This window comes from Dreissena polymorpha, chromosome 4 (genome assembly GCF_020536995.1).
Source record: "Dreissena polymorpha isolate Duluth1 chromosome 4, UMN_Dpol_1.0, whole genome shotgun sequence".
NCBI lineage: Eukaryota > Metazoa > Mollusca > Bivalvia > Myida > Dreissenidae > Dreissena > Dreissena polymorpha.
Genome location: NC_068358.1, coordinates 38,421,976 through 38,445,266, shown reverse-complemented (window position 1 = coordinate 38,445,266; position 23,291 = coordinate 38,421,976). Strand labels below are relative to the sequence as shown.

General features: G+C 34.8%; 1 protein-coding gene across 6 annotated transcripts in view; it reads left to right on the top strand.

Moving 5' to 3' along the window:
* Positions 1–23,291, top strand: part of LOC127879535 (ATP-dependent (S)-NAD(P)H-hydrate dehydratase-like) — a 139,703-nt gene that overhangs the window by 18,355 nt on the left and 98,057 nt on the right. For 4 of the 6 annotated variants that reach the window (XM_052426437.1, XM_052426442.1, XM_052426438.1 and 1 more), the window contains exon 8: positions 1,120–1,243. In XM_052426437.1, coding sequence (XP_052282397.1) covers positions 1,120–1,243 — 124 coding nt within the window. Of the gene's footprint in view, positions 1–1,119; positions 1,244–2,429; positions 2,693–20,392; positions 21,133–23,291 lie in introns of those variants that run through there. The other 2 variants (XM_052426436.1, XM_052426440.1) reach the window with 2 other exon arrangements.

Genomic DNA, 23,291 nt, shown 5'->3' with positions numbered 1-23,291 from the left:
TTGAGGGTGTGTTTAAAATTCCACACTTTCCAACTAGAAACACACAACTACCTTTTAACAAGTGGTTGTCACTTTAACAGTGATCTATCTGCAATTAGAGGTGATAAGTATCTGAAGAAAACGGCTCTGAAATGCTTGGCAAATGGAGAGGGGATCTTAGAGCCCTTGTATCAAATAGGAAATAAAAGTGAAATGCTTCACCCCAAACTGATAGAAAAACATGGGGTTATGGTGTTATCTGATAAAAGGGGCCATTTGTATCAGTTGTGGCATGTATGGAGATATATCTCCTATGCGAGCCACTATTGTAGAGCTATTAAGCAAGATATAGTGGAGTGTATGGTTGGAATTATAATTGATATGTGGGTTCTGCTAATTAAGTTATGATTTAGTGAAGATGAAATAATAGTACTTAAACTGGGTAGTTGCTTAGGGAAAGTAAAGTAGTATAAAATATGTAATTAAATGTTATATAACAGTTAATTATTACCACTTTGTTAATTTGTTTTGTTTTAACACCAATCCCACTTTAACAAAGTAAATGAACACATAATTATGATGCTTGACTGAATATTGTGAAATGATGTCATCATTCTGATGTCTTTAAGAGTCCTGCAAGTTTTTCCAGAACAATCCATTTTAAATACATAACAAAATGTGATCAGAATATACGTGAATAAAAAAAATTGGATTTGTTTTAGATAGAATATCCCTTTTTGATTCACTCGCGTTCATAGAGTATATTGATTTTCACTTGTGGATTTGCCATTACTACTTAGTATCCATATTCCATCACAATAAACATTAATACTCTTGGTTATACTAGAGCTGTGCTCTGTGAGAACCAGCCTTAAGCAGCTGGGTAAAGTATTGTCACAGGGACGACACTTTTCGCATAGACTGGATTTTTGTTTAGAAGAGACTTCCTTTAAAGGAAAAATTCTATACAGTCCAAATAATCGCTCCTTATTAGGGTGTTTCGCCTCCACAGACTAATCTGGGTTGACACTTAACATTCATGCAGTAAGCCCAGTTTTCACAGAGAGCGGCTCACTTATACTATTTTCACCACAACCATGTTATTCTCATTCTATCATGACCTATACATTTTGTTTCCAGTTCTAGTGTGCTCCAGTGAGGGGAGTGCCCGCAGGTGTGGAGGTCAAGGTGACCTGCTGTCAGGGTCGATGGGTACGTTTGCATACTGGGCACACCGGGCCTGCCAGGAGAACATGTCTGTCAAGTAAGCCTAGTAATCTCCGGCATCATCACACATTTGTGCTATGGTCAATATGTTGAAAGGCAAAAGATCCTATCATCATAGGTTCCAAGATGGCTGACAAGCCTTACTGGAAATTAAAGGAATGATATCAGTGGTCATCACAATCTCTGATGCTTTCTTAGTTTCTTCCTTGATTAGATTTTCTTGGCCACTCAAGTCTGTTGACAGCTACTGAATTGGAACCTTTATTTCAGTTATCACTTTTATATTCATTAACAAAAAAATGTGCAACACCATAGCAAAAATGTATCATCTCTGACAGCATTTCATGCTAGCTTTGGAAAGTATCTACATTTTGGATTGTTGTTGTGATATTGAAATTTTGGCCTTCATCGTCATCAACAGCAGCAGCAGCAGCACTTACAACAACATTCTTTACCTTACTCAGAATGGACATCAGCATTATAACTTTTGAGCTTTTTCTTATTAGCCACAATCTTAGTCATTATAGACAATTACTGGCCTATACTTTGATAATGTCTGTTTATTTTATTATGCTTGTGGTCCATACAGAAATATCTGTGATTTAAAACTGGTCATTTGCGGTTTCAAACATTGAAAAAAATCATCAAAATTATTGATAATTTTTATACTCGTCTGATAGTTTTACTGTGAAATGATATCATTATTTTGAGTCAATATTATTCTAAAAAATATTGTTGCTCCAACACTCTTGAAAATATTAATTCCTCTGATCACTCATAATGTTTTAAATTGAAGAATATTAAGATAGCAACAAATATCCTCTTTTTTAGTTTTGATTCTTTTAAACTAAAATATTTGGAAGAAATGACCATTAATGAACAAAATGTATAAAGACAGAATGAGAGAATATAAATGTTCCGCTTGGACCATTTTATCATGAATATATTGCCTCTATAACCTTAAATAGCTGACTATAACTCAGCTTTAATCATACAGACATTCAGTTCTGAAGCCCTCTTCTAAACACTCCATCAGCCTCATCATTGTCATAGTAGATGGGACATAATGATGTCCAGAAATTTCCTCATGAACTTTGCAACCTTAATCATCATTAAGCAAACCTATCCGCATCATTGAAGAGCTCACATAGCCTTATTTAACCTCTGTTTGAAGAGCAGTTTTTCCCCAATGACATAAAATTATGGCTTTGCTAATATTTCAGTTGTCAAAAATCAGGGTGGAAAAGTCACAGGAGAGTTCATTGTGCTAAGTGATTCCTGAATATAGTCTCAATAAGATTGGGGTTGGATGAGCCCTTTAGGAACCATCTAAGGGACCTGATTCTATAATGGTGGAAGCAAGCATGCCATCATAATGATTTATGTGTATGTTTTGAATGTATATGTTAAACTATTACAGCTAGGTCTGCAGATTGTTGACCATTGTGTTTTAGTTTATTAACAAAATGTTATGAAAATTCATTGGCGAATAAAAATATTTTTTTTAATAAACTTTTATGGTAATATACTTTTCCCAAAATATATCTTCCCTTGCATAGTTACACGTCATGTCCCCTAACAGCTTTTATGAATTTTTGAGCATATTTGTATATCAACAAACTAAATATCTTGCAATAAATGTATGATTATGAGTCTTTAAATGGGTCAATGTCATACAAACAAGAACTTTAAAAAAAGCCGCTTTATTTTGTTGTTATTTTTTATCTAAAATGATAATGTGTGCTTTTTACACCTTTGACAATTTTTATTTTATATAAGATAATGAAATTTTAGCTGTTAAAACAACAAGAAGTATATTTGTTGGTTTGATATACTTTAAAATCAGACAATAGTATTTGGGACGTTGTGTAAAGTGTTTGTTGTCAGCGCAGATCCTCAGCGATATCTTCCTTATGCAATTTGAATGCAATAAGAAGTATTGTTCTGAATGAATGTTGATAAGACCCTGCCTTTTGTGACTTTGAAATTCTTATGACCTTTAAGGTAGCGCACACGTAATGGGAACTTATCCAAATATAATCTAATGTATTATTTTCTTAATCAGCATCGTTTCATTGAACTACATGCAAATTTTTAGGTAGGCTTTCCATGCGTTTTAGCTCGACTATTATATATGAAATATATATAGTGGAGCTATCCTACTCACCCTGGTGTCGGCGTTTCCGTTTCCGTGCCATTTCCGTTTCCTTGCAAATGTAAAAGTTTTCGTACTACCCCAATTATTTTCATTGTCCCTTGACATATTGCTTTCATATTTTGCATACTTGTTTACCAACATGACCCCAACCTATAAACAAGAGCAGACAACTCTATCAAGCATTTTGTCATAATAATGGCCCTTTTTCCACTTAGAATATGCAGCAAATGTTAAAGTTTGCGTACTACCCCAAATATTTTCAATGTCCCTTGACATATTGCTTTCATATTTTGCATACTTGTTTACGATCATGACCCCAACCTATAAACAAGAGCATACAACTGTATCAAGCATTTTGACAGAATTATTGCCCCTTTTATACTTAGAATATGCATATTATTGATAAATCTATGTTAAACTTTGTATACTACCCCAAATATTTCCTATATCCTTTGACATATTGCTTTTATATTTTGCATACTTGTTAACCAACATGACCCCAACCTATTAACAAGAGCAGACAACTCTATCAAGCTTTTTGTCATAATTATGGCCCCTTTTCCACTTAGAATCTGCAGCAAATGTTAAAGTTTGCATACTACCCCAAATATTTTCAATGTCCCTTGACATATTGCTTTCATATTTTGCATACTTGTTTACGATCATGACCCCAACCTATAAACAAGAGCATACAAGTGTATCAAGCATTTTGACAGAATTATTGCCCCTTTTATACTTAGAATATGCATATTATTGATAAATCTATGTTAAACTTTGCGTACTACCCCAATTATTTTCATTGTCCCTTGACATAATGCTTTCATATTTTGCATACTTGTTAACCAACATGACCCCAACCTATAAACAAGAGCAGACCACTGTATCAAGCATTTTGACATAATTATGGCCCCTTTTACACTTAGATAATTGAACATTTTGCTTAAATTGCCATAACTTCTTTATTTATGATCACATTTCATTATCACTGTGACAAAACAACACTTACCTGAATACCACAATGGATAACACCCAAACAATACCCCACACCCCTACCCAGAACCCCTCTCCCCCCCCAACCTCCCCCCCCCCCCAAATTTTTGTTTTATTTTTTTTAAACATCATCTAATAAATTACCCCACCCCACATTATACCCCCCTCTCACCCCCCCCTACCCCCCCAACCTCCCCCCCCCAATTTTTTTTTTAACATCATTTAATAAATTACCCCATCCCACATTATACCCCCCCCCCTCCCTCTCACCCCCCTACTCCCCCCAACCCCCCCCCCCCCCAAAAAAAAAAGTAAATATTTTTTTTTCCTTTTTTTATTTTTGAAAGATTGTCTAATAAATGACCACACCCCACATTATACCCCCTCTAACCCCCCCCACCCCCAAAAAAAAATAATTTTTTTTTTCCTTTTTTTATAATAAATTATTGAATATGGACAATTTCCCCATGATGGCTTACGTTATACTGTCAAGCACTCGAATAGTCGAGGGCGCTGTCCTCTGACAGCTCTTTTCAAAACCACCCCCACGCTACGCTTTTGTCCAGTTTATTTGCACCCCTAGGGTATATGAAAGTTCCATAATTCATCCAGATTTCCAAATATGGACATGCAGTTGGTGTGTTCAGATGCAGTAAAGGTGTTTAAAGTTTAAACAAGATGAAGTAAGTGTTCTTTTACAGACATTTATTTTTCTAACATGTTATCTAGGGAAGAGCGCCATGAAATGTAAGTGGTTTCAGCCAAGAAGAAATTGGTATTGTTAAAAAACAAAGTGTCATAAAATTCAAAATAGTATCATTTAAGTAATATTTTGAACTTAGTTTTTATAGATACACTATATACAGCAAAAATACCAAGAAAAAGAGAGATTTAGCATTTACTTTTTGAAATAAAAATAAAAATGCAACATGCATGATTCGTATTTTCAGCAGTAAATCACCCAATTAAGCCATAACGTTTTTATTTTAAAAATTGAAGAATGTGCATAAAAATTGCAACATATTTAACAATAAACATAGCTTATATGCTATATAAAATCAAATTACGTTAGAAAATAAATAAAACGCGCCCCAAAAAGTATGCGACGTCTGCAGGATTCGAACCGGCGCGGGATGATCCCAAAAGATTTCTAGTCTATCGCCTTAACCCCTCGGCCACGACAACTTCACATGCGTAATGGCTTAAATTAGATATAAATAAGTTATCAGTTTAAAAGGCTCTGTGATCTTTGAAGAAATCGCGAAATTGTATTTTTCAGATGATATTTGGATCAAAGTCAATATTTATTGTGAAAATACTGTATTATAAAGGAATTAAGTAAACATATATCTAAATTCGAAGTTTGAAAAAAATAAAATTCATCTCTCGAAAATAACCGATCATTGAAGATCGGCAATGATCGTAAAATAAATCGCGGGAAATCATTACGGGTGCGCTACCATAAGACTTCAGACAGATAATTACTATTCTGTTATGAAAACATGTGTTGTATATAAATAAAACAATGGTTCTAGCTAGACTTGCAAGTTTGTTTGTTTGTTTCCATAGTGCAATTAACATGCAATTTAATAGGGTCTGGATTTTATCTTATAAGTTTATCAATTTAAAACATATAAGAAAACTTTTTTAAATAATTGTTTTCTTAAATTCTACATCTAATAATTATAATGTTGTATTGGCATTACAGAATTGTAGTGACATTTTATACCTATAAAAAGAAATATTTTATGTCTTGCCAGCCTTGACTTAATTTAATACTTTGCATGTAGGGAAATTTGTCGTCTGCTAAAATGTCGTCTGCTAAATTTCTAAAATAAGCATTTTCTTCAAAAAAATTCAAAGAATACTATCATAATAGCAAACTACTTGGATCCTGATGAGACGCCACGTTCTGTTCAAACTGTTTGCAAAGGCCATCAAAATTCGGTTCCAGCACTGAAAGAGTTAACAAATGAAATCAACTATGCACTGGCGTTCTAGTTTCCCTGCCTATGGGAGGCCCACAGTGCTAATCTGGCACTGGGCCTATGCACATTTCTAAGTTAAGTTATAGCATTCTCAAAACTGAATACAGAAAAAATATTTTTACAGAAAACTAGAAATCATATTATGCACAACTGATTGCAATGGAATATAACCACATGAAGTAGGAAAATGGTTTCATAATTGTATTGATGTGAACAAAAGAAATATCTGTCCATTGAAATTTCAATGAAATATTTATTTAATTTGTTCAATCACAGATCAAGCCTAGAGTCCACCAAAACATATGGAGGCCATATGTGACAGAGAGTTATGGCCTTTTAATGATGTGTCACAGATTACAATATCTTGTCACCATTACAGAGTCCCGGGTGTGTAATTATAAGCCCAGACTCTTTATCGGGTGACAGTGTCAGGTTACATGCAGACTTCATTTTGCATTAATTGCTGGTCATTTACCCGGTTCTAGGTCCATAGAGATGTACCCAACCCACTCACATGTGCACAGCTTCTGTTTTATTTCATGTGTGCCAAATAACAAAACTCTGGTTTGCTATTATTTCTGTAATCCTCCCAATTTTCATAGTGAATAAAATTGCTGCCTTTATAATGACAGTCAAATTAGTCAAAGCATTTCTCGGTCAGCAGCTGGAGCATACACGTTGCGACCAGGGCAAGAGTCACCCGCAAAAGATTTTCTTGAAGACTTCTCCAAAGAATCTGCAAGCAGAATGGTAATGGTTCGTAGCTAAATATTGGACTCACTACATTGTCTGAGGTAGGTCGGATAGGGGAACTTCTGCGGGCGGCTCTGCTAATCCTGCGATAACCGTCATCCCCCCGATCCAAGACGTCCTCTCCAGCTGACTCCCAGAACTTGGAAGAATCACCAAGGGGAATAGTAATTGTCTGTAGGTGGATAGTTGATTCACTACATTGTTGCAAGAGGGACTGAATCACCGGGGCAGCGGAAGTTGCAGCGTACAGGAGGGATGGGGCGGACTTGGAACAGCGATGCAGACCAGGACTTCAAGGAGGTGGCCTTAGAAAATAATGGAAGTGTCCCAGGATAAGTACTCACTACGCTCAACATTCTGAGAAAAGGGTTCAGCTGGGTTCAGGTGGACAGCTGGTGACTTCAAGAGTGGCCATAAAGGTGGTGCAGCTGGCTAGGAGTTGGAAGTGGGAGTTTGTACCATGTCCACTCTTCCTTGGCGAAGTAGCCTTGTCCTTTTGAGGGCAGCGAACATGAATTGTCTTTACATTTAAAAAAAAATCAATTTTTTTATTTGGATCAAAATTATTTCTTTTGACAAATACCTGGGCAACCAGGATAAATCTGACCGACTTTGGCTCAAAATTAAATGTTTTCCCCTGAAAGGTCACAGGGGCAGGTCCATACATAGAGGAGTTGTGAAGATTCAGCGACCAGCTATTAATAAACTTCTGATCTATAAACAGTCAAAGCATTTTGGATTTTATCTGTAGTTCATTAAGTGTTCAATTTAATGTTTCATTTCAGAAGAGCTGTAACCATCTTAAATTTCCATTTTGTGTTTTTTGTGTGTTAAATTTTACATCAAATTAATCATGAGATCAATATGCGGCTACTCATCATACAAATGTTGTCTGTCATAATTTTTCAAGGAGACACTGAACAAGAAAATTGATATGTTCTGCAGACGGCTTGCTGTTGGAGCAAATCCTGATAAATGATACATTCATTTTACAATGACCTTCAGCTCTGTTTGTATAGATTAGATCCCAGGACAGACTGGACAGTGGTCATTTGTCTAGCTTTACATTGCTGACCTTTGTGTGCAATTGTATGTGGCAGTTTCATCTCTGTGGGATGGACATTGGTGGGTAAATGGGTCCTCAGAGATGGGTGTGTAAATGTGTGTCTGGTAGCTTATTGTTTGTGGTGTAGTATGTTATATATTGTAATATATTTTGAAGGTCACTGTATGTGGGTTCACAAGCTGTTGGAGTAAAGTTCACACAGTCTGATCTTGTTTGTGCTTTACAGTAATATTAAGAAATGTAATTTATAATTACAATTAAGTAATGTGGTTCACCTGTAAAAATTAGGTAGTGTGGAACACAGTAAAATTATGTAATGTGGTTCACAGTACAATAAGGTAATGTAGTTCACAATCTCATTAGGTATGTGGTTCAAAATTTCATTAGGTATGTGATTCGCAATCTCATTCAGTATGTGTTTCTTAATCTCATTAGTATTTGGTTCACAATCTCATATTGTATATGGTTCACAATCTCATTATGTATGTGGTTCACAATCTCATTAGGTATGTGGTTCACAATCTCATCAGGTATGTGGTTCACAATCTCATCAGATATGTAGTTCACAATCTCATTAGGTATGTGGTTCACAATCTCATTAGGTATGTGGTTCTCAATCTCATTAGGTATGTAGTTCACAATCTCATTAGGTATGTGGTTCTCAATGTCATTAGGTATGTGGTTCTCAATCTCATTAGGTATGTGGTTCTCAATCCCATTAAGTATATGGTTCTCAGTCTCATTAGGTATGTGGTTCTCAATCCCATTAAGTATATGGTTCACAATCTCATTAGGTATGTGGTTCTCAATGTCATTAGGTATGTGGTTCTCAATCTCATTAAGTATGTGGTTCTCAATGTCATTAGGTATGTGGTTCTCAATCTCATTAGGTATGTGGTTCAAAATCTCATTAGGTATATGGGTCTCAATGTCATTAGGTATGTGGTTCACAATCTCATTAGGTATATGGTTCTCAATCTCATTAGGTATGCGGTTCACAATCTCATTAGGTATGTGGTTCACAATCTCATTAGGTATGTGGTTCTCAATCTCATTAGGTATGTGGTTCTCAGTCTCATTAGGTATGTGGTTCTCAATCTCATTAGGTATATGGTTCTCAATCTCATTAGGTATGTGGTTCACAATCTCATTAGGTATGTGGTTCAAAATCTCATTAGGTATGTGGTTCAAAATCTCATTAGGTATGTGGTTCTCAATCTCATTAGGTATGTGGTTCACAATCTCATTAGGTATGTGGTTCACAATCTCATTAGGTATGTGGTTCTCAATCTCATTAGGTATGTGGTTCTCAATCTCATTAGGTATGTGGTTCACAATCTCATTAGGTATGTGGTTCAAAATCTCATTAGGTATGTGGTTCAAAATCTCATTAGGTATGTGGTTCTCAATCTCATTAGGTATGTAGTTCACAATCTCATTAGGTATGTGGTTCACAATCTCATTAGGTATGTGGTTCACAATCTCATTAGGTATGTGGTTCACAATCTCAGTAGGTAATGTGGTTCACAATCTAATTTGGTAATGTGATTCACAATCTCATGTGGTAATGTCGTTTAATATCTCATGTGGTAATGTGGTTCACAATCTCATTAGGTTTAACATACCTTAAATGATGAGGTTATATGCATACATGCCAGACGTCCCGATCTCGGCGGGACAGTCCCGCTTTTGGGCCCTTTGTCCCGGCGTTCCGATATGAGACGATTTGTCCCGACATTCGTAAAAAACGATGCAAGGTCTATAGGTTCCAAATAAAATTTGCTATTCAAGCTCTGTTTTGCTAACACTTACCACCGCTAATCCCTTTATTGCCCCCAATTAACAATCCGATTCTTCTTCTCGTGTGTACCAGTGTTGTTTATGACACCTTATTGGCTTATTATTGATTTTTTCATGCATTTACACCATGGTGGTCTTAAAGATATTGGTCGCTTATTGCTATCGATAGTTGTATTATAATGAAATGAATGTTGAAAATGTGTTTGTTTTTGTCTTTGTTTGAAACGGTTTACAAAACAATTGTTTTGTAAAATTATTTCTACGTCATTAATCAGTCTTTTACATTCAATGTTTAGTTCCAAAATAGCAGGATAATCCGAATGTGCAATATACCAAAATCGCAACAAACAGTCCAATAAGTGACACCCATCCTGTCTAGCGTAATTGGGTGTAATTGTAATAAAAACAACGAGGTGCTATGCATGACAGTTTGACCCTACTCCAATTAAGCTAAAAACAACGTGGTGCTATGCATGACAGTTTGATCCTACTCCAATTAAGCCGCGACAATTGACAAGTAAGTTTACTGTAACCCGTACTTTCAGTGTACTGGATAGCCTCCCCTGCGTTAATGTTTGCCATTGAAAGTAATATAATGAGTATTGTTGTCCTAATGTTCCAGATTTTGTACTCTTAAACATATGAATATTATCTTCGTTGTTTGCTATTGTCTTATTTAATAAAACAGTTATTGTTATGTTTTAGATTTCATGCTTCATATCAGATGTTTTATGTCTTGAATAAAAGTATCAAGAGTTTTTGTTAGTATTATACTGACTACAGTAAAGGTGGAATGATAGATTGTTTAAGGTGTCCTGCTTTTTGGTCAAATGTCCCGACAATTTTTAGATGGGCGCTTTAGCGCCCGTCTAAAGTGCTTAGTGTGAAATTCAGGTCGATACGACTAGGTATGATTAACCCAATACCCGCTTGCGTATCCGCGCAAGAAAGAGTTGTATAATTTATGCAAGAGGTTTGAGTTCTCCAATTATGTGTATTCGCAAATGGCAACATTATATTAATATCGTGTTACATTCAATAATTTCGAACGGTGTTTTATAGAAAAGAATCAATAAACAATGATCGTATTGTACGTGTCGCGGAGGAGATTGTTTATGAATGATTAAAATAGTCCACTTTCTGCTGCGTGTGCGTGACGTAGTATTTTCGCTCAGCTCATTCATAAATCTGAGGCTGGCGATAAACAAAGGGGAGTCCGTGTGAGAATAACGCAGTAGTATAAGGTTACGCTTGTTTATATTCACAGGTCTCAATTAATAGTACGTTGACCACGAGTTCAACAATTATTACTGGGATACGATAGACAACATAAAAAAATGTTTCATTATCGCTGAAACTGTTAAAAAAAACATTTAAATATAACAATAATATTCTCTAAAAAATGTAGTCTTGCTGTTTTGAAATAAGGTTTGGAATTTTGTTTTCTAAATAACTTAATTCAAAACAAAAGTTTAATTATCGTGTTTTTTACTTGTTAGTCGCATATTTACCGCATTATAATGTGTGTTATAATAGGCAAACCATACATTAGTAAAATTCAATCTGCCTTCGCACATAGAAGGAATGGGTCAATTAGGTGCTGCGTTTCCTTTGCTTACTTCAGTTAGAGGTCAATTATTTAAGTAATAGCAATCACAAGGCTCCGACTTCAAAGGAATTGCGGAGCCTTCTTACATAATAAAAGTCGTAGTCGCATGGTATTTGCGTTTTGCGTCCTATTTGGTCATGTGGTTCTTTTTCCCGGTTGTTTTGGCATTCATGATATATGAGGCTATTAATAGATGCGTCTGTCGATAAACAAAGGAAAGTTTACGGGTTATAACAACGCAATAGGTTACGCTCTCGCATACAACTCAATGACGTAGTACAGGTCGTAAAATGAGAGATTCGGGAAAAAGTTAACGCTTATTTATATCAAAGACCCATATTATCTATAGGTCTTTGTTTATATTCTCAATTTATAAAACGTTGAACATAAGTTCAACAATAACTTCAGCGATACGATTGACAAAAAAAAGTTTCATAATTGCTAAACCCGAATATAACAAACAATTTATAATAATAATACGAATGCAATAGCAGAAGGTTAAGCTTGTTTATATTCACAGTTCTCAATACATAGACAGTTGGATATGAGTTCATGAATTACTACAGGCATACTATAGGCAACCTCGAAAATGCTTTTTAATCGCTAAAACCGAAAACAACCTAATATATTATATTAAATATATTTATAACAATAAATGTCTTTTAAAAATGTAGTCGGCGTATACGCTGACTTTGAAATAAAATTAGCAATTTACTTTTCTAAATAATTAAATACAATTAAACAAAAGTTTAACTATTGTGTTGTGTTTTTCACTTGTAAGCTGCATATTCACCGCACGAAATGTGTGTTAGCATTGTCAAACCACACATTAGTGTGAGTAAAATAAAAAATATACTACGGGAGAGCACTTCATATGTGTCCTCATATGCCTTGTTATGAGTATCTTTCTTCACTATCGAAATATATCGTATGTTTATATTTGATTTAAACGCAGTTTTCTTTCCACACATTTAAATCACACGTCAATAGCGCCGTCATGCGAAAATGGGTCTTATGCGTTTCGGCAAGCGTTTGTTAAACCCAACATGTGCTTTTGCGCAGTCAGGCCATAGGCGATGCTGTTCGCTCTAAAATCACTCAATATGTTATGTTTCTCCTTACCAGAAGGAGTGATAGCTGAGTGGGCTATTTATATGATGGGCGCATTTTCACATGACGAGGGTCATTACAAATCACATTGCGAATTGAAAATGCCACATTTAAGAAAAATGCTTTTTGATACAAAATTGAATTGAAAATAGCAAACTTGTTAATAATGGCAGCCTATCCACACATTAAGGAATGATTTCCAGACGTGCAGACCAAGTACGGCAAACATTGTGGTATGATAATTAAACCATTTTCTCTTATCGTGACACTATACTATTTCGCTAATGATTGTTTTCTCATCTTGGAGGCGAAAGTGAAATTCTGCGAGATGGATTGTATTGCGTAATTGTAACAGGGCCACAATTTGTGTCGTTTGAGCATACAGAGAGTAGTCCGGAATTCCTTACACTGAACAGTGCTACATCCTTTGAATTGAGCACATACGCAGTGATGTAGCAAAAATTCAGAGGTTGTATCTCGAATCAGCTTATTAAATATTCGAAAATATTCATGCGTGTCTGTTGGCGTTATGTAAAAGTCACTAAGATGAAAACTGAAACAGCTACGCCTAAAAGCGCATGAGTGCTCTATACCTATGTTTATGTTAGCGTTGTTGACACCGTGTGAACTGCTCGGGTAATAAGTAAAGCATAAACAGCAATGTTTATATACTTTTATTCCTCCATATACAAGATACGAAGATTGTTGTATATTTTGAATTTGTATATGGTGTCAAAAATCAAAAGTTTTGTACACGGAACTTTCATTATGAATTTATATTCTTGGTGAGATAGTCATTTGATATAAGAAAAAAATATTCCTTTAATATGGTGACTGCAAATTTTCTTTATATTAAGTTATCATTACCATTTTCATCATACTTTCTATGCTTTCAGAACTTCTAAAAAGCATGTTGTTTTTATTTTGTCTTAGTTATTTCTATGAAATAATAAGGATGATAAAAAGTGCACACAAAACTCGACCCGTGCGCTATGACACACACTTTATAAAGTTGAATGGGGTGTGTTCATTTTAAACTTGCGATTGATTTTCAAAAATGAATTGCGTGTTGAATTATGCAATAGCGAACATCTTCAGTGCCTTCAGCGCTTTGATTCATGGAATGACCCGCTTTGGACCTAAAAAATTCTGGCATGTATGGTTATATGTGTCACAGAAAGAAGAGATAACATTGCTACATTGTCTGATGATGGTAGTGTGGTTCACAGACTGATTGAGGAATATAGTTCACAGGCAGTGAATGTTTATACTGAAATAAATGCCTAAAGCAAGTTTCACAATAAACATTTGCATTATTCCAAATCTGTCTATTTGATTTGCATATTGGTTTCATAAACCCTTGTATGATATTTTCTAATAGATACTGTCACTCCTTCTTATATCTGACATTCTTGTAGTATTGATTGATGTTATCTATGCAAAAGAGGTTTTTAATATTCATTCTCATATTTTCTGGTATTAGTGGCAAAATGACAAGCTGTCATTTGGACATTAGATTTTCAATAGGTCCTTGATCAAATGATGCTGGTGATTTCTGTACAATAAATGAAGCATGTCCGGTGGGTTTGCATGATTGTTGCCATTTTGATTATCTTGTGACCGGTTTAACACTGAGAAATGGTCACTGTTGGTCACTTAATGAAAACAAATAGACCTCTAGCCACTTTAAGCACCATGCCAGCTGCCTGGACACTGGTCAGTTACAACAATGGATGGTCATAAGTCAGGCAACAGTAGAGAATTCCCCTTACACTGCTTAGTATGCAAGAGTACTATTTTTAGCAGTTGTACTAAAGTAGAATAATTACCAGCAAATATGCTGTATAAGAAGAATTATGTGACATATTTGTGTAACAATTACATTTTATCTAAAGAAATTGCTAAGGATTGTTAAAATGTAAAGAATAATTTTGAAGACTCATAAAAGTTAAAAAAACAAGAGCTGTCACCATAGGATGACTTATGCCCCCTATAAACGCTTGATAGAAGTTATGAGCTTTTTTTCGAAACCTAAACACGGACCCAAAGTTCAAGGTCAAGGTCACAGAGGTCAAAATTTGTGTGCGTATGGAAAGGCCTTGTCTGTATACACATGCATACCAAATATGAAGGTTATATCTCAAGGGACATAGAAGTTATGAGCATTTTTCACAACCTAAACGCAGATTTCGAAACCTAAATGCGGACCCTAACTTAAAGGTCAAGGTCACAGGGGTAAAATTTTTTGTGCGTATGGAAAGGCCTTGTCCATATACACATGCATACCAAATATCTACGTTATATCTCAAGGGACATAGAAGCTATGAGCATTTTTCGAAACCTAAACGCAGATTTCGAAACATAAACGTGGACCCTTAGTTCAAGGTCAAGGTCACAGGGGTAAAATTTTGTGTGCGTATGGAAAGGCCTTGTCTATATACACATGCATACCAAATATGAAGGTTATATCTCAAGGGACGTAGAAGTTATGAGCATTTTTCGAAACCTAAACGCAGATTTCGAAACCTAAATGCGGACCCTAAGTTCAAGGTCAAGGTCACGGTGGTAAAAATTTTTGTGCGTATGGAAAGGCCTTGTCCATATACACATGCATACCAAATATGAAGGTTATATCTCAAGGGACATAGAAGTTATAAGCATTTTTCGAAACCTAAACGCAGATTTCGAAACATAAACGCGGACCTAAGTTCAAGGTCAAGGTCACAGGGGTAAAATGTTTTGTGCGTATGGAAAGGCCTTGTCTATATACACATGCATACCAAATATGAAGGTTATATCTCAAGGGACATAGAAGTTATGAGCATTTTTCAAAACCTAAACGCAGATTTCGAAACCTAAACGCGGACCTTAAGTTCAAGGTCAAGGTCACAGGGGTAAAAAAATTTGTGCCTATGGAAAGACCTTGTCCATATACACATGCATACCAAATATGAAGGTTATATCTCAAGGGACATAGAAGTTATGAGCATTTTTTCGAAACCTAAACGCAAAGTGTGACGGAAAGATAGACAGACGGACAGTCCGATCACTATATGCCACCTTTTCTTCGAAAAGGGGGCATAGAATTTATGCTTTGGAAGAAAAGAATTTTATGAAATTTGTTCAAAAGTTCTTTTACAAAAATATATATGACTCATAACTGGTGTAAATACGATTTCAACAAAAAGCTAATTTATTACTTATTGAAAATAAGTAATTACCACATTACTTAAATTAATAGTATGATTTTTAAATTTTAAAAATACAAAAGTCCTTTATGCACATATATCTGAAATATTTTAACAAATTCAAGTAATTTTCAAGTTTCTTCAACAGCATTAGTCTAATCACAAATCTTCTTCAAACTCTTTTTATGTCAAGTGAAAAATGTGTTATTAAACTGCAGTGTGTCAGCAATTGTCTGTCTGATTTGAGTGGTGTCGTCTGCTGCAGGAAATGGATTGTCTTCTGCTGCGACAGACGTCCAGCCTGCTGACCCATTCACGCTCCCGGCTCCACATTGGATGTCCTCTGCTGACTCTGGTATTCAAACAAACACTTTGCCGCAATAATGCTGTATTCTGAAGCAAAGGTTATACCTTAGTGCCAAACCACACTACCATGTTCTGGCTTGTACAGCATTTGATCCTTTTTGAGTTTGTCACTTTCCGTGGTCATCTTGGAAGAGCTTTTCTTTGCAAACGTCTATCCCCTTTTCCTGGTAAAATGCCAGATCACATGCCAGTGAAGTGGACACGCAAACAGCATGGTGCCAGAACTCATTCCCCTGATTGGCTTTTGTCTTGTTGTAATTAGTTTTCTCCTATGATGAACAGCAGTGGTATTTATAAAATAATATGAAAAATTATGAGGGGCCTTTGAATTTTGCGCCCATGAAAAATTACCGGTTTTAATGTTACCCGCATTTGGGAGGGAAGATTGAAATAATTACAAGATACATCATCATTTGCAGCTAAACACTGGTTTGCATGTTACTGTCATGGAGTATTGAAGTCTCATTAATATCTAGATATTTTCTGCCAAGATTTTTAATGGGAATATGAAAAAGAGAGTGAACAGCTTTATGAATGTTTTTTAAAGTGACAGAAATGATGTATGTATGCAAAAACTGTGTCCTGCTGATGTATTTTTTGTGTCTTCTTCATATTTTGACAAAGATTGATACTAGATTTACTCTAATCTGTTTTAAATATATAATTTCGAACTTTAAGTGACAAATGTCCATTCAAGTGAAATTAAAAGCTGGACAAACCTGTGGACAATCGAAGGGAAACCAATACCTAACTTGTGTATTATTACAATAGGCCTGTAATGTGAGGGGAAGTATTGTGGACATGTGGTCGTTAATCTTCATTAATTATCTCCCTTGGTGTTGTGGTGGCCACTGTCATGCATTGTCAGCTGTTTGTTGTTTGAAGTGACAGAAGGTTGCTTTAGCTTCCAAATTAAATCAAACAAGTAAACTAACACCACTGACTGTGTAATTTTGTCATTTATCATGACCTGGGAGGTTTTATAATTGCTAATACTTGCCAAAAAACGATGGCAGGTTAATGGGGTTATTAACAATTGTCTTTTATTAGACCAAATATGCTTTAGTGCTATTGTGCATTTGAATAAATGAAAGAGTGTTCAACCAAATTTAAATGCTTTTCATCATTATTCAAATATGCAAATGCCATAGAAAACAATTTGCAGTTACATTATGGAAATAACTATGAAAAAACTAAACAGAACTAGTAGCAAGTGTAGTACCATAATTATATTCCATTGACCAGATGATTTAAATCATTATTGAAAGTTGTTTTGCATAAATTCAGTCTCTTATACTGATTGCAATTATGAATTATTACTATTTCAGCCCCTGTTCCTACTTTGTCTTGAGCAAATTGTCTATGGATTTTCTTAAAATAAAATGTTTATTAATGTCCTTACAATTCATATCCAATCACATTGTATAACAATATGAAGAAATGTGGGTTATATTCATTGAGTATTTTCATAACATTTGGCTTTTTACAGCACAATTATTATAGCATATATACCTTAGATACAAAAAACTGAACTTCACTGACTAATCAGCTAAGGTCATAATTCACTTTGCGAATGGCCTTAAGAAAGGTTGGTTCAAAGTGATGAAACAGACTTTCAAGATTTTTGCAGCCCTTTGTGGTGACCACTTTCTTGATGTGCAAAATTCATAAGACATTGATTAAGCTTAAAATTAGGTTTGTGTTCCATAACAGTTTGACAAATTACCGACATCATTCATGAGGCCAGTGCGAACTTAAGTTGGACAATTGGCTGGGAAATGACAATGATTGCTGGAATTTGAAGTCAGCATGGGCTTAAATGGGGGCCCTATAGGGGTCCACGGGTGTTGTAGGGGGTGAAACACATGTTTATCTTCTGTCCAATCCCTGAGTGCTTTGATTTATTATGAAAATCAAATGCCTAATAAAATTTTGCCCAGTGGTCCTATGATGTTATCTAAGGTTGAAGTTCTGTTGCTTAAAGGTAGATAGTGTAATTGTCCCCTACCGGTGAAACCGGAGGGGACTTATGGTTTACACTCCGTCTGTCTGTCAGTCTGTCTGTCAGTCTGTCTGTCAGTCAGTGTCACACTTTTCTGGATCCTGCGATAACTTTAAAAGTTCTTCATATTTTTTCATGAAACTTGAAACATGGATAGATGGCAATATGGAGATTATGCACGTCATTTCATTTTGTTCTTACGTCAAAAATTCTGGTTGCTATGGCAACAAATAATTTATTTTTTTTTTACTGACAATGGTGGAGTTTCACCATATTGCTTGGCAATCTTTTGTTTTAAATTACAATAGTAAAATGTGGACGCTTTTCAAGGCAATTCCAGATATTTACCAATAAGAATTATGCAATAACATTTTTATTCTATTTTGGAGTTTATTAATTCACTAAAATCAGTTTCTGACCAAAGTGCAGATAATGACTCTTGCATGCATAAAATGACCCGATGATACATTATTGCTTCAAACAAAGATAATTGTGATTATCCCAATTATTTCCATAAAAATAAGAATAACAATAAGAAATCTACCTAACTAATATCTGCTTATAAACATTACAGAATGATGATACTCCACTTCATTTTCAATCTTTGAGTTTCATCTGTGAAAACCAGCATATGTTTTATTATTTCACTTTTATTGTGTATGAATTATTTTAAATTTTCTTAAATTCTGGAATAATGGTAAAAATGTTAACATTTCTCAGCTTTCATTTAACAATTAATTAAGCTTAGCCCCATCGTTCCCTTGGAATCTTTTGACTCCTTTATTTAATCCCAGTCTTTTATGACTTAAAAGGACATGCTTACATATTTCGGAAGTTTGAAAAAAATCATGAGTACTTTGTGCCAACACTTAAAATTTTGAGTAATCCAACGAACCAAACTTTATAATCAAGAAAAATATTGCCACCAGAAGGATTGAAATCCTGGACCTTTGAGATTATTACCTAACATTAAAGTCCCACTAATCATGCCTTTCAGGTTGTGAATATTCATAAATATACTGATACATAAAAAAAAACTAATCTGTAAATATAATAATATTTCGAATGTATTTCTTACTCATTAATCACTGCGGGGAATCACATGATCACAAAAGTACATCGTACGCACAAAATGGCGGAAAAAGCTCTCGCTTAATGACGAAAATCAAGGTATTCTCATATTTTATATAATCATAATAAATGATAACTATGCGCAGAGTACCCGCTAAGTCGCCTTATGTACTCTGGTAATTGTCGTTTTTCTTAGATTTCTGTAGTTTTCTCAAACATTCAGGAACAATAAGCAATGAAATTTGTACATCGTCTGAACATACTTTATTTTGACATGTTTGCTATTCAAGACGACAAACAACGAAATAAATACAACATTTTTTGGTTGATAGCATGTTTAGAATATTTTGTACAAGGTTTTGCACGCTGTTTAAGCTTTTTTTAGATCTGTGGCGAGGAATTTGGAAAATAGTACATCGTCTGAACGTTTTTTGTTTGAGTACATCGTCTGCACGGTTTTGAGTACATCATCTGAACTGCTTCTGTTTTTACTTTTAATGCGATGTTTATCATAATAAAATTGTAATAACATCTGTGATCAGCCAAGCAATTTTTCTTCCAAATGACGTTCCGTTCTAGGTTCAGAAAACACAAAATCCTGAGTTATTTTACATGTTTACCTAGTGTTTAATTTTATTAAATTAAATTTATTAAATTAAATACAAGTCACGCTCGAAAAAAGGTTGTTATTTATATATATAAAGGCATGACAGTAATGTAATACGAAGCATGTCATTTGGACGAAAGATCCTTGGCTTTTCACATTTTTATATTTAAAAAGACCAAATGTTGTTTGCAGTAAAACTAAACTGAACTTAACATTTCTTTTTACATACTTGTCACATGTGAGTGCTTATTAAAAATATAATGCTCGGCTCAAAACAGTGGCAGCTCTGAGCTTGCGGTGATTTTTGTCAAGCTTCAATAATATATGTTACGTATATAATATTAAATGTAAATCTTAGTCTGAATTACATATATTTGGTAAACGATATATAATTATGATTGTGAAGATAAAATATTGATGTCATCAAATAAGTTGATATAATTAGACGTCCGTTATATGTAGCTGTTTTTTATTTCAGAATGCGCAAAAAGTCAAGTCGATCGCTACATCATTTGAAGAGAAAGCACTTGAAAACATTGCAAACAATACGATTAGTTACACCAAAATGCATTTCGTCAACTGCATGTCACATTGGAGTTTGTCTGCAACAAATTACACCTGTGCTAACGCCCATTAAATCACCATTTCGTTCACCAGTGTATGCAGTATCTCCACCCAAAAAGCGAGAAAAGAAAAGCATTTCTGCAAGAGCTCTTTTTGAGCAGCAGCCATCTTGTGAAACAATATGCCGTGGCATTCATGATGCTACTGAATCCGATTATCTTCTGAACATTAACAAAACGAAAAGCGAACAGTTAAGTGGAATCGATATCGTGTGAATCTCAAAGCTATGAGAATACTACAACACAAGCAGACAATTTAACGAGATAAATATTCATAAAATAGTTTGTACTAATGTATCTAAGATATAAAATAGTTGTATATCTACATATCATATATTAACTCTTCTCAGATTCTACCACCTCCTTTTAATATAGACTTTCAGAATGCTTTAAGAATGCTTTGTGCTATTTTATGCCAAATACAAATTATGTTAATGTCATGAAATAAAATGTAATGTTAATAACAAAGTCATTATGACCTATTGTTATATTTTATATGAAGCATCATATAGAGGCCCTCGAATACATGTATGTGTTATTTAATCTTGACTGGGGTCAGAAGTGGCCACACGCAGAAAGTTAAATATTTTATTGACTCGAATAGCTAAATAACTGATAAAATAACTTCTACCGGACATGTGCCCAATTTGATGGGGGGGGGGGGGGGGGACAGATATAAGACATTAGCAAAAATACACAGCAAATACTCTTTACACGAGTATACTTGATACTTCAAAAGGAATTAACTGGATTAAAGCATTTTGAGGACTTTTATATCTATTATCTATTTTATATCTATTATACCCGGTACATGCATGTCTTCCTATCAGAATATACTGCTGTTGATAGCCTAGTAAAATGTTGAAATTATGCATTTGTACACTTCAGCATGAGGTGCATTACAACTAGTGCTTAGGTTATTTTCTACAGTGTCAGATACAAGTTCCAATGGACAACGTCAGTGCAGCAAGTTTTTTTTATTAACGAGAGTGTTAACAAGGTTTTGCTATAGCCATACAAGGTAAACTGCCCCGCGCCCTAGTGGCTATGTTTTTCAACGGACCATAATAATTTTCGAATTCAGCCGAGGTATCATAACAACAAATGTTCGGACAAAGTTTCATGAAGATTGAAGTATAAATGTGACTTCTAGAGTGTTTAAAAGGTTTTACTATAGCCATGTGAGCAAATATGCCCCCCTGGCGGCCATCTTTTTCAACGAGCCTCAACCATTTTCAAAGAAAGCTTATATATCATTAAGACATACGTTTTGACCAAGTTTCAAGAAGATTGAACTATAAATGTGAATTCTAGTGTTAACAATCTTTTTCTTTATTTTGACCAAGTTACCTAGGTTTTGACCTGGTGTGACCCAGTTTCGAACACTAAAAAGATATTATTGGGACAACTGTTCTTACCAAGTTTCATGACAATCAAGCAATAAATGCTACCTTTAGAGTGTTAACAAGGAAAAATGTTGACGATGCATTAATGACAAATGGTGATCCTAAAAGCACACCATGAGCATCTTGTGCTCAGGTTATCTAAAAATAAGAAACTAAACATTATATATTTTATGAAACAAATGTAATTTTTATTTGCACTAAACTAAATTTCCAGTACTTTATTTTGGTTATGTCATAGTCAGAGAGGTAAATATTATGCACATATACAGTACATGGATTGGCATGTTCACAAATTCAAATATATGACTGTTAGTTTAAATTAATTCTTTATCACAGTCATTCTCAAGATTTATTAAAGTCATATCACGGAGATATTTTTCTCATCAATCCCTTGACCGGTTCGGCTGTTGGGGGGAAATGACGGACAGCAATACAGAAATCCTCCTCCAGTCAAGTCTGTTGTGTGCTGCTTAGAGTAATTCATCCATGGGAAGGGATGTCCACTCTTATATTATCTATCCAGCTTTTATTCTGACGGCCTCTGCATCGACCTCCCTCTAACATGCCATGGAGAAAATGTCTTGCACAGAGATTCGTGCCTGGTGACGTGTCCAAACCAAGCTAGCTGTACCTTTGCACAAATATTCGTGGTCATGGTAGTGCAGTTATAAAATTCCCCTTACTGAAGCTTGTTTCATTCCGTTCACTGTTGTATATTTCTCAATATGAAACAATCAAAAGCAATCCAGTGTAATTTGTCCATTTCATATTGATGGCTTAATTTATTTGCTCATCGATATGTAGAACATAACCGGATTCGATTTGCTGTTGGCATATATGGTAAAGTCTTCTTGGACCTTGAGTAGTACAATCTGATCTCAGTTCTGAAATTTAAAGAGATAATAGCATACAGTTGACAATATAACAGCAAATACATTTTAACACATTGAATAAACACACATTCACAGATGGGCATTAAGGATTTCTTTGTCTATTAATTTTTGTAGTAAAATTAAAAGAATACTAGCGTCATAAATAAAGTTATTGGCTGATCACAGATGTTATTACAATTTTATTATGATAAACATCGCATTAAAAGTAACAACAGAAGCAGTTAAGATGATGTACTTTAAACCGTTCAGACGATGTACTCAAACAAAAAACGTTCAGACCATGTACTATTTTCCAAATTCCTCACCACAGATCAAAAAAGCTTAAACAACGCGAAAAACCTTGTACGAAATATTCTAAACATGTTATCAACCAAAAAATGTTGTATTTATTTCGTTGTTTGTCGTCTTGAATAGCAAACATGTCAAAATAAAGTATGTTCAGACAATGTACAAAT